Source organism: Stegastes partitus, unplaced genomic scaffold (assembly GCF_000690725.1).
Source record: "Stegastes partitus isolate 25-593 unplaced genomic scaffold, Stegastes_partitus-1.0.2 Scaffold518, whole genome shotgun sequence".
NCBI lineage: Eukaryota > Metazoa > Chordata > Actinopteri > Pomacentridae > Stegastes > Stegastes partitus.
Window position 1 is genome coordinate 340097 of NW_007578249.1, and position 16761 is coordinate 356857.

At 46.3% G+C, this 16761-nt stretch overlaps 1 protein-coding gene across 1 annotated transcript in view; it reads left to right on the plus strand.

Moving 5' to 3' along the window:
- The first annotated feature begins 2841 nt into the window (after nt 1–2841).
- Nucleotides 2842–16761, plus strand: part of LOC103361634 (mastermind-like protein 3) — a 75433-nt gene continuing 61513 nt past the window's right edge. Inside the window, exon 1 of the mRNA XM_008287769.1 lies at nt 2842–4140. Coding sequence (XP_008285991.1) covers nt 3760–4140 — 381 coding nt within the window. The 5' untranslated portion in view covers nt 2842–3759. The remainder of the gene's footprint in view (nt 4141–16761) is intronic.

A 16761-nucleotide genomic window follows, 5' to 3' on the forward strand; every position in this document is an offset into this window, starting at 1 on the left:
GACTCGATGGCGTTCTGATCTAAACCGTGTGGTTTTAGTTGTGATGATGACGATCGCCGTGACGACCATCGGTGTTAATTAGTCACTTTAACTAGAACCATGACTGGAACCTTTTTGTTTTTACAGTTCTGGAGCAGACGATGTCGTCGTGCCAGCCGGGCTGTCGGATGAGAAACGCTTCCATGTGTCGCTGTGAAGTGCAGCTGCAGGCGACGCACTGAGTCGTTTAGTTCTAAGCGCTTGTCGAGATGTTTGATCACAAACAGAGGAGCTTGATGGAGCTTCCTCTGGACAGGAAGTCTTCAGAGCGTCTGTACAGGTGCTGGTGGTCCAAACCTTCCGACGCCGGGCCGGCTAACGGGAGTGACTAACGGCCAGCGGAGTGGAAGCACAGACACATGCCGTCCATGTTTAATTGCCGTGCAGCGAGTGTGACTGTTGGTGCGCGGCGTTGGTGTGTCGGTGGGACGAGACAAGGGAGCACATATGGCCCGAACAGTCGGGGACGGAGCTCAGAACTCCCACATGACCCGGTAGATAAAAATAAAGATGGGCGGGCGAGAGAGGAGCACAGAGAGAGAGAGAGAGAGAGAGCTGGCCTCCAACGTAGAAACGAACCACGAGTTGGAGGAGGTTCGTCAGAGCGCCGACGGTCGTCTTCGTAGATCTGACTCATCACTTTGGGTCACGTGCTGGTCATAGTTTGATGGGAGTCGAGTGTCAGATGCTGGAGATGGAGTGTTGTCACATCTTTTACTCACTGTGGGCTCTTTTTTTTAAAACTGCAATCTAAAGTCCAGTGGAAACAACACGACCACGACTAGAAGCAGAGTCATAACAATACAATGTTCGATTATTTATTTTACAAACCAACACTTTTCCAAGCAGGTCCAGGTGTCACCAGCACTGTAGATATAAACGCTGACTCTACACACTGCAGATATGTTCCTGTTACCTGTCTGCTCTGTGTGTACACGGCCTGCAGTTCAACCCAGCTCAGTAAAAACTCCCTGAATTTTCCTAACGTCACCGTTGCTCGTAGCTGACTTGCTGATAGCTTCACTGTTGCGTCGAGAAGCGCAGAATTTTTTGTTTTTTGCAGAATATTTTCAATGCAAACTAGAAATTTTGGGCAATTTTTTAAAAAGACGACACGCAGAATGGAGTGATTTTGATGGAATGACGAGCAGCTGTTTGGTTTGTAAGAGGTGTGATTTTGCTCATGTTTTAACGATGACACACTTTTATTTCTTGCACGTCTCACTGACTTTCTTTACAGGAAGAGTCTTCACATGAAATCTGAAAGAAAATAAACATCTCACATCACAGGACGATCAGTTTGTCGCCGTTATCAGCTCCTGCTTGAACAGTTTGAGCCGTGATTCACGTATTCTACACATGACGGCTGTTTCACACATCACACGCTTCAGTCGTGTTTATTTGACGCAGTCGTCGTGTTTTCTTGCAGCGTTTTTCCACCAGTTGCTGTTGTTGTCGTCATTTTTGTGTTTCCTGTTTTTGTATTTGTTTGTGTTTGACTGTGTTTTCTACATTTTGTTGCGTTTTGTTTGCAGCTCATTTTGTTTGTTTCTGTTTTCTCTGAACGCTGCAGCTGAGTTTGGGACTTTCTTTGTGTTTCGTCGTTTTGCAGCATATTTATTTGTGTTTTTTATAATATGTTTGTGTGTTTTCTTTTGTTGTCTGTATATTTTGTTGTGTTTCTGTTGCTGCGTGTTCCCTAAAAGCTGCGTGTCAGTTATGAAACTGCTGGAAGTGTTTCTGTATTTTAGTTTTTTTTTAATCATTTCCATCTTGTTTTACAGTGTTTCCTTATTTTGCTGTTTTCTAGATGTGCAGCGTTTCTGTAATTTGTTTTTCACTGTTTCTGTATGTCCTTGTGTTTTTTTTACATCTATATTTCTGTTTTCTGTATTTGTTGTGTTTATTTATTTATTGTTTTTAACCATTTCTGTATTTCGTTGTTTTTTCTGTTTAGTATTTTTCTGTATATTTTACTATATTATTATATCAACAGTTTCCCTGAAGCAGCCACCAAAGGGATCAATAAAGTTCTATCTAATATTTTGTTGTTGTTACTTGTTTTCTATGGTTTCAGTGTTTTATTTTATTTTTATTAATGTATTATAAATATATTATTTTTATAAATATATTACTATTCGCTGCATGTTTCTGTGTTTGGTCGTGTTTACTGTGTTTTGTCATTTTCATGTAATTTCTATTATTTGTGGTTTGTTTTAAGGTGTTTCTGTGTTCATCGTATTTTGTATTTCCTGTTTCATGTTTGTAGCTTGAGCTGCGTTTTGTGTATTTGCAGCTTGTTTGTATGTTTTTGTGTGTAGTTGTGGTTTTCTGTTTGTTGTATGTTTTTATTTTGGTATTTTTTATCACTTGAAGCTTGTTTTGCCTTGTTTCTGTGTTTTATCCTGTTTTCTGTATTTGTTTTTCGTATATTTCTCATATTTTGCAGCTTGTTTGCTTCGTTTCTGTTTGTGGTTGTTCCTGAATTCTTTGTCTCTGCTGTTAAATTGTTGGAGATATTTTAAAAATGTCTGTTTTTCTGCCGTCTGTTTTGTATTTTCTTATATTTTCTTTAACTTTCTGTTTCTCTGGTTTGTTTCCTTTCTGTTTTCCCTCCTTGCTGCCTCTCTGGTGTCAGATTACTGGACATATTTTGATCATTTTTACCATTTTGCAGCCTGTTTTTGTCTTTTCTTGTGCTCTCTATACTTTTCCTTCCTTCTGTATTTACTACAGTTTAATCTTCTCTGTGTTTCCTGCAGCCTGCTCTCCTCTCTGGTGTCTATCTACCGCAGACATTCTCCTATTTTGCTGATTTTTCTGCCCTCCCGTGTGTTTTTGTGCCTTCGCAGCGCTCTGAGCTCTCCGGGCCTCCGTACCGACCTATGCGGGCAGCACAGGCAGGACAGGTGGTCGCTGGGAGCGGCTCCTCTCCGGGATCCACACCGGGTTTTCGGCGCGTCCTCCAGCGGGCTCCTCACAGCCTCTCGCTGGCTCGTACTCGGCTCCTGTCCTGATATCACTCCGCTGGCATGGTGGAGGAGCGGACCTGATTATTGTGATGGTGGCAGGCGGCAGCCAGTGACTACAGACTTCCGCCACTGCTTCCATATCCGCGTTTAGCGCCGTCGGGGCTCCTCGATCCGCCGCTCGACTGGACTACCGAGGGCGCCTGAGCGCTTCCCCCGAACTCGGCAACATCTTCACCGGGATTTCTCTCAAACCAAAACCATATGAGATGCAAGTTCACTGGGAAACTCCGGAGCCCGTTCGGTTTAGGCAGCAAAACTTTTTCTCAAAGGACAACACCGTGAAACGGCGAGCGGACTGTTGCCGCCGCCGCCGCCGCTGCTGCTGCTCCGCGGGTCGGGCTGAGTGCGTGTGACCGCCGGCTCGGAGCTGCGCCGCCTCGGCGTGTTTTTCCCCCGGAGGAGTTGTTGTTTGCAGCGGCGTCGGTGTTGAATCCAGTTTGGGGCTTGTTTCGGGTGTTATCCGCCGAGGAGCCACATGACCGCTCGGCTCGCAGCCCTTTAAACCTCCCGCTCGTCGCTCGAACTCTCCGGCGGCTCCGCGGACCTTTTCGCCGAGGAGGACGCGCTCGGAGCGGGGAGCCTCGCTGGTGGAGGTGGAGGTGGCCGGAGGAGGAGGAGGAGGAGGCGGCGGCGGCGGCGGGGACTGGGGGGAAAAGTTCTTCCAAAATAGCAGCCGCTCGGCGCGGTGATGGGGGACTTCGCCTCCCCCGCTGCCGGACCCAACGGCAGTATCTGCATCAACAACAGCATGAACCCGGCCGCCGGCAGCGTGGTGCCCGCCGGGGCCGTGGGCATCCCTAAGCACAGCACGGTGGTGGAGCGGCTCCGGCAGCGGATAGAGGGCTGCCGGAGACACCACGTCAACTGCGAGAGCCGCTACCAGCAAGCCCACGCCGAGCAGCTGGAGATCGAGCGCCGGGAGACGGTGAGCCTGTACCAGCGGAGTCTGGAGCAGCGGGCCAAGAAGTCGGCAGGAAGCAGCGGCGGCAGCAGCAAGCAGCCGCAGAGCAAGCAGCCGGACCCGGACTCTGCGTCCTCCACGGAGCAGAGGAATAACACGCTGATAGCGGTAAGGACGGCGGGCCAGACATTAACACACACCGCGCACACAGGCGGCAGCTCCACCGGGTCACCGCTGCTCCACTCGGGCTTTTGTTTACAGGAGACAACAGGCTGCTGCTGCTGCTCAGCTGCTCGGCGGCTGTTGGGCTGCACAACTTTGCAAAGTGCTCTGATTCCCAGCTCACAAACTTGCAGCCAACTTCTGGATAGTTTGCATGAAAACAACTTCTCTTTTTCGTGCTGCTTCTTTGTTTTCCCCTCCTCCCCTGTTCTTGTAGCTGTAGCGTTGCAACACCGCTTCCTTGCAGCAGTTGGCCTGCACCCTAACCTTTGTCACACTCTCTGAGAATCAACAGTGTTTGCCCACAGTGCTGCAGAGACCTCAGCACGGCCAGCAGAGTGACCTGGCACCAGGCTGGAGGGTCACTGCAGCCTGTCAGAGCCTCACACCTGATCATGAGCAGGCTTTCTGCTTTTAGACAAACTGCACATTAATGGCACTGATGCGTTAGGAAGTCCTGTGCAGCCACACTGGGTTTAATGGGAATGCTACGGTGGTTTCCTGTTGGCAGGGGGCAGTGGTAACATATGGAGGGCTGTGTGGCTCCTGGTGAGGATGATCTTGCACATCACAGTGTTGGTTTGTGGGAGTCGGTGTCTCCTGCTCGAGCAGACCAGAGGCTGCATGTGGGGAATGTCAACACTGGCGTCCCTTTTGTTGCTGCCGTTCCTCCCTCCCCTCTTTTGAAATGCAAAAATCAGAGCGTCTTTAATTTCTGAGCCAGTCGTTGTTTAAGAGCCACGCAGGCCAGAAGCAGCTTCAGCAGCGGTGGAGGAGGAGGAGGAGGTGGAGGTGGTGGTTTTAATGGTGCAGGAGCTCCCAGCGGCCCTTGTGGACATTAAACCGAACCGCCCATTAGATGGCCGGCGACAAACGCTCTGAGAATGGAAGGATTACTGCTTAAAGACACAGAGGCGTCCCCCGAGCTCGGCCTCTTGTCACCGGAGGCGACACCTTGTATGCAAACAGTAGCCGAGAGCACACATTAGCAGGCTTCTGGTGCTCCTGGCAGCTGAAGGAAGGAGTCGCTCTCCGGCTTCTTCCCCCCTCAGACGAGCAGAGCTGCAGCTAGATGGCTGTATGTAGTCGCTCCAGAAGCAGGCGGCATTCTAGGAAAGCCAAGTGTGCTGCTGGTGTGACTGCGCAGACATGCATGCACCAATTCCCAGGAGGCGGGAGGAGGAGGAGGAGGAGGAGGAGGAGGGGAGGCCTTAATCTGTAGGGTCTGCAAACTGCTCTTTGAAGGTGCGTTTGAATGCAGCTCCACCTGATCTCCTCCACGGAAAGTTCAGAGGCTGGAGGAGGCCGAGTTTAGCTGCAGGTTCGGTGTCGATGCCGTAATTACAAGCTGCAACCAAAAAAAAGGTGCGAAACCTGTAATTTCCAAATGCAAATAATGCATTTTGGTCCAGAGCGTGTTGAACATCCAGTGTTGTCGTGTGCATCATCATCATCATCATCATCATCATCCCGGCGCTTTGGTGTGACGGTTCTCAGACACACCCACGTCAGAGCAGGGGGCGAGCCTGTAATTATGGAAAGTGTGTGTTTGTGTTTATGGGCTGGCTATTAGCGAGAAAGCAGCAGAAGGAGAAGGAGAGGAGGAAGATACTGGGATCCAACTGGGATCCAGCACATGCAGCCACAAGTAGAAGTTGAGAAGCAGCTGCTGGTCTGCTGGTTGGACCGGGACGGACCGGTGGTGACGAGAGCAGAACTGTGTTTACAGTCTGAGAGCCTCTGCAGTGTTTGTCCTGTGTTTAGTTCAGAGTCATCGTCCACCGACGGCTGTAGTGTGCAGGAAGGGAAACATGTTCAGTATTAACCCTGTGAACCATCTCCTCCTCACTGTGGGCTCATTCATCAGCTCTGTAGAACCAGAACCAGACTAGACGTACAGAGAACTTCACTGGAACAGAGTCGTGGTATCATAATGTCGTCATAATGTGAGATTATTCGCTTTACAAAAGTTGAAGTAAACAACTGGAATCAACACTTTTCCAAGCAGGAACAAGTGTTACCGTAAATCTAAACGCTGACTCGACACACTGCTCTGTGTACACGGCCTGCAGTTCAACCCAGCTCAGCAAAAACTCCCTGAATTTTCCAAACGCCACCGTCGCTCGCAGCCGAGTCGCTGATACCTTCACCGCTGCACCGAGGAGCGCAGAATTTTTCTATTTTTGCAGATTATGTTTAATGCAAACTGTCAGTTTTTGGCAAATTTTTGAACCATAGAAAAGAGCGATTTTGATGAAACATCACAAGTCAGACGCGTCTTCTGTGCAGCGAGATGCAGTTTTGACACCATGATGATAAAAAAAATAGAATTTATTTGATTATTTCTTATTCAGAAATGAAAAAATGTCCCCACATGAGTTAGCAATACAAGAAGAAGTGACTCGACAGACTGTGAATATTTCAAATTCATGATTTATTTCCAAACTTCTCTTCTCTTACACCGCCTGCAGGTCAACCGAGAAGTCCTTGAGTTTTTGTCTTACGGCTGAATCACTGCAGAATTTTTTACTGTTTTTAACAAAAGCGATTTATTTGTGGTGAATTTTTTTAAATGAGTCACGTCTTCTTTCTGCAGTTCAACCAAACGTCCCTGAGTTTTCGTCACGAGACTCTGAGTCACGTCTGAGTCACCGAAGGCTTCACGGCCGCACAGAGGAGTCACAGTTTTTTAGTTTTAACAAACCCCAGACAGAGAAAACGATTTATTTTTGATGAATTTTTAAATGAAACACGTAGAATAAAAGGATTAAATAACGTGATTTTAGGCTCAGATTTGGATAAATTTCCCCTTCAAAGCTGATGAGTAGTTTAAGGACTGTGGGAAAGTTGAAAACCCACTGATTTTTTCTTTCTGTTTTTTTTTTTGGACGCTAAAATCCCCGTAAGGTTTTATTTATTTGTCAGCAAACATAGTTTTGAATCCAGAACCTTCACATCATTGACGTTAGAGCCCAATAACGAACGGTTAGCGGCTTAAATCAGGTTTTGACAGTTTTTCAGACGCGTTCGTTTCCGGTTCAAGCGTCTCTCGTGTGAAAACGTTTTGTTTTTTTTAGCCGCACACGAGCGTAAATTAAATATCTTTGGGTTAAAGTCTGCTGTCGGGGGTCTGGGAAGCTGTAAATGTGTGTTTTTCTTCGCGGGCTGAACTCTTACTCAGAGCATAATTGGCGCGCTAATTGATAATGGAAATAATTGCCGGCCGCGGCGTCGAGCGCTCGAGTGTCTGCGTCGGCGTTTTCACACCTGCAGTCGGCGCAGAAGGTCAACCTGCAGGGCCGAGCATCCTCCCAACGCAGCCCCTCCATGTTCAGAACCGCTGAGGCTTCGCGGTGATGGATGCAGGAGCAGCGAGTCGGGTTTAACTGGAGCTGATGTCAGGAACGTCGCAGGAGGAGAAAAGTCGCTCCGTCTGCAGCAGAGCATCCAGGTCCTCTTCCCCCCGAGATGAGCTCCAGCGTTTGATTCTGGACCTTCTCAGATCCTCTGATCCCGTTTTGTTGTCTTTCTTGTCTCGTTTCTTTTCTAAAAAGAGGATCTGGATGACGCAGGCCGATTAAATGTCATTTAAAGTGACTAGCGGAGGGGAAACATGCTGGTGTTTAGATTGTTTTTCTGGATAAATTCACCTTTTTAGCTTCAGAGCGGTTCTTTGGAGGGACCGATGTGGCGTCAGAGGAACGGTTCAGCCCAACAGTCCGTCAGCCTTCGGTCTCAGGGCTTCATGGTTTATACAGGGGGAACAGAAGTTCAGTTTTATTTGGACCAAGCACTTTATTTCTGTTGATATTCTAAATGTCTACTGAACCTTGCAGATGATTAGTTTGAGGACTGTAGGAAAGCTGAAAACCCACTGACTGATCGATATCCTCATCGGTTGGACTCTTTGGCGTGTTGATGTCATGAAGCTCCACATCAACAGGAATGATCCGTTATTGTTGGTGTTCTGGAGACACTAAATCTACCTTATTACACATTTACTGAGTGTTTCGTGGAGTTTAATTGATGCAGCTGCATTTTGAGCAAACAAATGGACAAAAACTTTGCCAACAGCAGTTTTTGTTTTGTGTCACAACTCAGCAGCAGGTCATTGGTCTGTTTTAATCCTCATCAGGTCACCAGCTGATGAACTTTTATGAATTCGTGCAGCTAATCTGCTCAGAGTCTCGTTTTCAGTGGAGAACAATCAGGTTATAATGAGTTAATACTGGCTGTTTATGTTTATTCCTGATTGGCTAAAGAGTGCAGCTCACGGTGGCTGATTTGGTTCATCTACAGACTAATCGGTCGGTTGATTCGATATTCGATCCTCCGCAGCACCACCAGTCAGAGCAGAGACATCGTTCATCGATACGATCGGCGTTCGTTCGAGGCGTCTGAGTTTACGTTTCTGGTGCGTCGGTCTTCCCACCATGACGTCTGGCGGCCGTCGGCGAGCAGGCGTGGACTTGTTGGTGACTTGTGTTGGAGGAGGGAGAATTAGGAGGCCTGTCCAGACCGCTGTCAGCGGAGAAACTATCGTGCAAAGTTTAGAAATGTAAATCGATACCGAACCTGATGTCTGGCAACGAGTCTGATGGTTGAAGACGAGAAGTTCATCTGCACTGTAAAGAAACTGTAAAAATCTGGCAACAAAGGAGCAAAAACATCTGTTAAACCATAAATCCTGTCATGTTAAAAATCTGTTAAAACATGGTGAAAATATTATATCTGTGGAATTATGTTTTTTTGCTAATTTAAATACAGAAACACAGCGGTTTTACTGCGGTCACGTGTAAAATAAATTTAAATTAATGAATTAGATTTTTGATGTGGACGTTATTTACAGTTTAAAATAAGATTTATATGCAGAGATTTTTCTATATTTTATCTCCTATTTTTCAAAACAGGTAAAAAATGTAAAATTGACTATTTTTTAATGTTTATTTACACAATTTAAAAAATAACAGCAAATAATAGAAGATAGTTTTTAACAGATTTAAATACAGTAGAAAATCACTTTACAGTCAAATACTGTAAAGGAATTAATTGCTGATTTGATGTCGACATTATTTACAGTAAATTGTATTTTTTTGGTTATTTTACAAGAAATGAGCTTTAATTTTACAAAACAGTGCAAATCTGATAAATAACATCTGTAAAATGGTTTAAAAACAATGAAATATTTTAAATGATTTAAGGTTTTATTTTAAGTTTTAATATGTTAAAATTAGTATTTTTCAGTTAATTAACAGTGACAATTTAAAAACAATTATGATCAAATATTGTAAAGAAAAAAGAAAAACAACTAAAATTATAAAATTGATTTGTCATGTGGCCTTTTTTTAATTTTTGTAAATTATTTATTTATTTTAACTTTTTTGATGTAATTTTTCTAGATTTTATCTGTAATTTAACCAAACAGAGAAACATTTATGAAATAAATATTAACAACATGATTAACCACCTTTTCAATATTTTATTTTTCAATATTGGTAAAATAATTTAAAATCAGTAAAAATTGTGTAAGTTTATAGTTAACCGTTGCATTACCGTTTATTATTTACAGTTTTGGCCTGTTGTGTTTATTTTGTGATATTCGTGTAGATTAATATTTTTTATGTGTAATTAAACAAAATTTTAAAAAATAACAAATTTTAATAAAAGCATCCAGTCTGACTGTGACGTGACTTCACCTGCTTCAGTTTGCTTCTGAAGAGACAAAACAAGTTTTAACGTTGTTTTATCGAGGCCTCCTCTGACCTCTGACCTCTCAGGCTTGTGACCTGTTGCCGCTCTAAAGCCGAACCGTGTTCTGCGTCCGATCACCTCATCGGGTTTACGGCTGCGAGGCCTCGCTGCGGCGGCTCGGGCCTCGTTAGCTTCCTCCGGAGCACAGTAGCCGAGGCCGGCCTGTCTCGGGCTCCGCTTGGCAGCCACCTCGCGCAGGAATGTCGAGCGCACGCACACATTCGCTGCCGTCCTGCTCCAGCCTTGGCAGCCGAGGCCGGAGCGTGGGCGGCTGAGTTTTCATGAATCCGAGGCCTTCCCCTCTCCCCTCCTCCCCTCCTCCCTTCCTCCTTCCTCCTTCCCCTCCGTCCAACACGTCTCCGGTTTCAGCGTTAGCGCGGCGCTAATGCAGTGTGGATGGTAGCCGGAGCATTGTTAAAGTCAGCTGGGACCGCTTCCCAATTTGCTATATTTAACCCGGTGAGCCGGCGTGGAGCTGACACGCTCACGCAGGGTGTGACGTCGCGCCGTGACATCACCGCCGTTCGACTCATTACACGCTAATTTCCCGGCTCCCTGTGTTTTTTATTGACCGTGTCTTTTAAACTGCACCCTTTCTGCACCACTTTTTTTTTTTTTTCTTGCCTCCCCGTCCCCGAGTCCCTGCACACACACACATGCACAAGCGCTGGATGTTTTTGATTTGGGGCGGCTGCGACCACATTCCCTTCCTCCCACGCTGGTTCACATGTTCTGCAGGAACACACACACACACACACACTCTTTCGGTAGTTTTTCTCAACCTACCCGAGCAAATTCACAAACTTTTCAGCTGCTTGAGATGCACTAAGAAGCCGCTACCTGCTCAGGAGCTGCTGCTCTCCTTGCAGACGGCCTTCATGTTCACGTTCTAGCCTTTAAATATTCACTTCTTTGTGCTTTCTTTGCACTTTATGTCCTGAAGTCCGGCCTCAGAGCCTCCGTTCTCTGATCAACAAGGTGGTTTGCACTGATTCACTCGCCGTCTTCCAGCCGAACGCTGCTCAGCTCGCCTGTGCTGCTGCTGCTTGTTGTTGTTGTTGTTGTTCCAGTTTTCTGGTGAAGTGACGCAGGATGGATGGATGGATGGATGGATGGATGAAGGAGGGTGAGGTGACATGTGACAAAGGACATTCAAACCCACACTGTTTGCTGCTTTGCCCTTCAGCCAACCCACCTGCTCGGCGGCGGCGGCTGTTGAAGGAAAAAAAACAACCCAAAACAGCATCTTTCTGCTCAGAGTTTAAACGAACAGCTTCGCCTGACGTGTTTCGCAGGTTTTGGTTGCAAACAACGGACAGAAAAATAAGTAATTTAACCGTTTTTCAAGCTTTTTTTTTAGTATAAATGTTAAAAAACTTCTAAAAAGTAAACCCAATAACTTTGGGATTCTGGACAAAACCAGCGGGCAGCGTCCGTGTTCGGCACATTTAGAGGCTCAAAGCTTTAATTCAGATATAAACAGAACATACTTTGGTTCATACTGTGTTTTTCTACCTTTGTGGGTGTTTTTCTGCTTCGGTCTGGTTTTTACTCACTTTGGCTCATTTTTCAGTGAAGTCCTGCAGCTTTAGGGAAACAGAACGACCACAACAGGAAGGACTCAGAAATGTCTTCAGCCGAGTGTCGCAACATCATGATGTCATAAATCACAGGAAAGGGAGAAAGTTGTGTTTCTTCATTTTGGATTATTTGTTTGAGGAGAAACTAGGATGTACAGCGTATGTCCAGTTACCCACTGGTACAACACCAGAAACAAAGACAGTTCCCTCCACGTATGACACACATTTTACTGCTTATATTATATATTATGTAGTTTTTGTGCTAAAACACAGCCTGCAGTTCAACCGAACATGTTGGAGAGCCGAAATGTTCATGTTTTGTTGGTTTTTGGATGAACTTTGGTTCAGATTTGATTCATTTTTCTGACAGAATGGTTCAAGGAAAAGTAATAAATGTCTGTTTTTACTGATAAATGGTGTTTTTTTTAAAGCGATGACGTATTTTCTAACCTGTGGGCAGCTTTTAAGGTTCAGACGGTTAAACCTGATGATGTGGAACTACATCTGCTCTCTTGTAGACAAACTTTGTGATGCGATTCTCATCCATCATTGACACCGATGCTGGATAATCTACAGATTTATCAGTGTGACTCTATAAAAGACAGTTTGAGGGCAGCCCAGCGCTCTGTGCTGAGAGATTTAAGTGCAGTTAAAGTGTTTTTAAAGTGACTCTATGTGAAATAAGACGTGAAACATTCTACTTCTTATGAGTGAGAAGGTAAATGCTGTCAAACTCGGCGCCTTTAGCTGCTCTGGCGGCTAACGCTGTTAGCATCGACCTCCGGCGTCAGAAGTCGTCCCCGTCGTCTCATCGCCGCCCTTTCTGTCGGGATTCTGTCGCCGCCCTCCCGCCTCCTCCTCGGCTAGGAGCTGAACGGCAGCTCGGATTTTGCATCACCGATAGTCGAGCCGTCTTTGCTCCGTTCACACAAACAGTGAAATGTGGATGAGGAGGTTGTCGGAGACGCCCGGTCCGCAGTGAGGGAACTTTAACGCTCCTCAGATTTGTCCAGCGTCGCTAATCGTTGCTAATCTCGACAGCCGAGTGCTTGTTAGCTTTTTCTTCCCCCTCCAATACCTCCTGCTCTCCTCTGTGAGGCGAGTGACCTCCAGAGTGAGTTTCTGAAATAATGACCTCCGTGAGCGAGTCCCAGAGTCGGCCGCCCGCTGCCAGAAACCCTGAACTCCCACTTCCTGTTCAGGTGCAGCAGCTTCAAAACTCACTCTTTTTTGTTATTTACCAGCCGTTCCCGTCACACTTTTACTTCCTGTGAACGTATTTTTCGCTGTAATATGAAGTCCTGGGAACTTGTTTCTGGCAAAGCTTTGTGATTCTGATAAAACATTTGATTTGGTTAATTTTCCACAAACCTCGAGGACGGTTAAAAAAAACTGGATTCTGTGATTATTTCCAGATTATGGTGCAATTTTCGGTGCGTTTTCAAAGATAACCGACTTTTAAAACCCGTCTCTGGGTTCCAGGCTTCAGGGATTTCATCAGAATTAAAGCAGGCGGCATATTTGGGAATTTAATTATAAGAAAACGTTCAGCGCCCTTATTTGTCAGCGTTTCTACCTTTAACTCCTTATATGGGCATCGATTTAAATATGCTAATGCAGCTTGTGCATCTAAAAGTGATGATTAGATACCGATGATGTCGATACATGAACATAAAAGCAGCATTTTGTAAGTGGTCGTGGTGGCGTCTAATAAGTCCCCCCTGTGCTTCCCAACCCGTGGGGTGCGGCCCTCTGAGTGGCCACATGGTAAACCCAAGAGGTCCTATAGGAGAGGAAGGAAGAAAACTCCACGTATACGCTGGTTTATCTTGTTTTTGCCGTTATTTCTTCCAGTTTTTTGCTTTAAATATTGACTGATTTGACCTCTTTACGCCTCATAGGTTTACTTTATGTGCTTTTACACCAAATAAATCCTGAAAACCAAAAACTAGAGCTGAAAAAATGTAGGATTTCTAAATATAAAGCAACATGTGTAAAGTGTGTGTCTACTGTTGATATCTGTCCTCTCATGTCCACTGCTCATCCTATAAATATGATGCACACATCTGGGATATTCAGATATGTTGCCTACTAGCGTGTAGCGTGTTCAAACTGCTCTGTTTGCACGTTGCAGAGAACTTTTCCTGCTTCTTTTGCACCTCTGCTTTGACGCTAACCTGCAATTCAATCTAATCTAACGTCTAAATTCGACCTAAATCCAGCAGTTGGATGTTTTTCTGCTGGTTTTTTCTCGTTGTGATCCATTTGACCTTTGTTGTCCCCCGGTGAGGACACACTGGCTAATCTGTGGAGGCTAGTTTTCATCTTCCTGTGACCTTCTTGTTCGTCTCTTTAAACTCAGGGTCAATCAGCAAAAGAAAGAAGAGAGAATTCCTCCCCCCGAATCATCCGTCCCTCCTTCGTTCTTCCTCCTTCGTTTCCATCCATCACTCGGTGACCTCTGCTAACTCCCAGCGAGGATCCTTTTCATGTCTTCCTCTCGGCTTCACCTTCCTCCTCCTCCTCCTCCTCCTCCTCACCCCTTCTGCTCCTACCTTCCATTTGACCTTTCATCATTTTTCAACCTTGCTATCTGCCCTCCCGTCCCTCCTCTCCCATCGCTCCTGTGCTTTCTATTTCTTTTACCCCCTCTCTCTCTCTCTCCATCGCCGTGCTCCTTGTCTCCGATGATCCCCGGTTCAGTCTCGGCTAGCAGGCTTAGCGCTCTAAAGCTCTCCCGGCGCAGGTCGGTGGCGAGGAGAAATCCTGCGCTAAGAGGGAATTACCTACCACACAGCCTCCTGCAGCACACACCGGCTTTCGCTGCACAACTTAACCTGCCGATCCTCGGCGCTAACGTTCGCCTGCGTCGCTCTGTTCTGCACGATAGTGTCGAAAACCTGCATCGCCCGCCTCTTCCTTCCTTTGTTCGGTGACATTTGTTGTTCTTCCTCGGGCCGGCCGGATCCCCTGCACCTTCCTATTGAGCCAGCGTCATGAATTTTTTATGAATGTTTGCGTGCGCGAGTGTGTGCGGGGGGCCCTCAGCTGCATCAATAGCCATTAGTGCAGCAGCTGGGGTAATTGTGCCACAGTGGCTGCAGTGCAGGAGGGGAAGGGAGGAAAAAAAAACACATTATCTGATAATACTGCAGAGGGCAATAAGGAGGAAAAGATGGAGCCGAGGACACAGTGGGGCAGAGCAGGACGGCGTGAGGGAGGATATTAACTGTGCGCCGGGACCGTTGGCGACGCGGTTGCTATGCTACTCCCTGATAACTGATTTATGCCAGGTGATTGCAGGCTGCAAGTCCTGCGGCGGTGAACCGCTGGGACCTACATACATGACAGCGGCTGTCTGGTGTGACTGTTGGTGTTGCATTCGAGTGCTCGGCTGAAACCGGCGCTCGGAGGTGGCGGCTGGTTGCAGCGATCATCAGAATAACACAGTGACTTTTAGCCTGCCCTCAGTGAGGTGCAGTTTGAAGCTCTGGAAATGTCCATTTAATGTTTTATCAAAGTGTAGGAATGGGATACTGCTGGTTATTTTATCCCTGCGTCCCAGTCTGGTACAGGTTTCCTTCATAACACACACTTTAAAAACACTAACGTGAGCAGAATCAACTGAAAACGGTTCTTTTATTTTAAATCCTTCAGTAGAGCAGTGTTTAAACTATAGTGTGGAGATGGTAGGTTGTACTGAGGCTCCACGAGTTTTAAAAGATGCCAAAAAAAACCCTGTATTTTCTACACGCATGTCAGAAAATGTGTTGCAGATCAGCTGCAGTACCTGGTTGCTCCACCAGGCGGAGACTCGTACTGTTTCATACCGTAGCCACATGCGGAGGTCGTGAATGGGAGTACTGGCAGCATTGTGCGGGTTTAGCTAGCGACGGGCACCATGACAAAGACTTTTGTGGCGCTTAGTGACCTCCAACCAGAGCTAGCATAACTATATTTAAGTTTCCTTTCTGGCGCTTGTATGGCAGCAGGTACAAACAAAAGATCGGGTTTCGACTGGTGCCGACTTGTGACACCGACTCAGGACATCATTACTTCCTGAAGCTCTGTTTTCTCAGAGCCTCCGTTCGGTTTCTGGACTTAATTAGTAGAAAATGCTAACATAAAGCGTCCTGAAAAGCACTACACCAGTACTATGTTTTAATAATATCGTTATTATGCAGCAAGAGACAGCGCGGCGGCTAACGCAAACGTTGGTGAATAGCGCGTGTTAGCTAGCTCAAGTCGTTTTTATTTTAGTAAACTTTATGCTTAGTTTTCTCCAAGACTGATGGTCTCACATACGTATATGTACGACGTGGATTTGGCTCATTGAGCTTTTCAGAGGAATCGTACAGATTGTTTTATTAAAAGGTGCCACATGGAGGTATCAGTCTAGAAATATGAGTTGTTGGGCAAATGTGTCTCCAATGAGAGTCCATCGTATTTTTTTGTTGTTGTTTTTTTGTCATTTTATTGCTAATTTAATGGTCTTCCTTCATAAGAGTTCAACTGATAATAAACTGTCAGAAACTATAAAACCGGTTCATCTAGCAGCAGCTATGGTCGTTTTTTTTTGGTAAATAGAGTAAAACTGTGTGATTTTATTTGTAAGTTGGAGCCTCGAGCTGAAGCGACAGGAGACGGCGTACACGGCTAATCACATGAATCAGTGAGGAGAAACGTTATTCAGATGGCGGCTTGTGATTCGACTCCCAAGAAAACATCGTAAATTGTCATCTGATCTTCGGGCCCCCGCAGGGCGGGCGGCGGGTTGAAGGGCTAAAAAACAGGAGCGCTGTCAAACGTGATCCCACACAACCCCACTGTACGCTTGTTGTTGTTGTTGTTGTTGTTGTGGGAGAAAGACCAAATGTACAAGAGATGACGCTTCTCAACCTCCAAGAGGTAAACAGCCGGTACAGATGTGGAGCACGGCTCCAGATGTGCCGCCCCCCTCCAGCCTCCGCCGGCTCACGGTGGCGTTCAGGCCGGCTTGTTTTGGTCGGCGACGGCTTGTTTGGTGGAGCTGAATCCTCCGTCAGCAGCCCGTCTGCAGATCACTTCCTGAATGGAGCCGAAAATAGCAGCAGCAGCAACGATCACAACCAAGGAAACGTGCCAGCTGCTCTTTTCTAAACCACGCTCACTTTCTGCCCTCGCTCCCTCTGCTTGGATATTAACTGGATTCTATCAGCGGCGATGCCAGCATCGCACGCAGCCAGCCAAGAGTTAT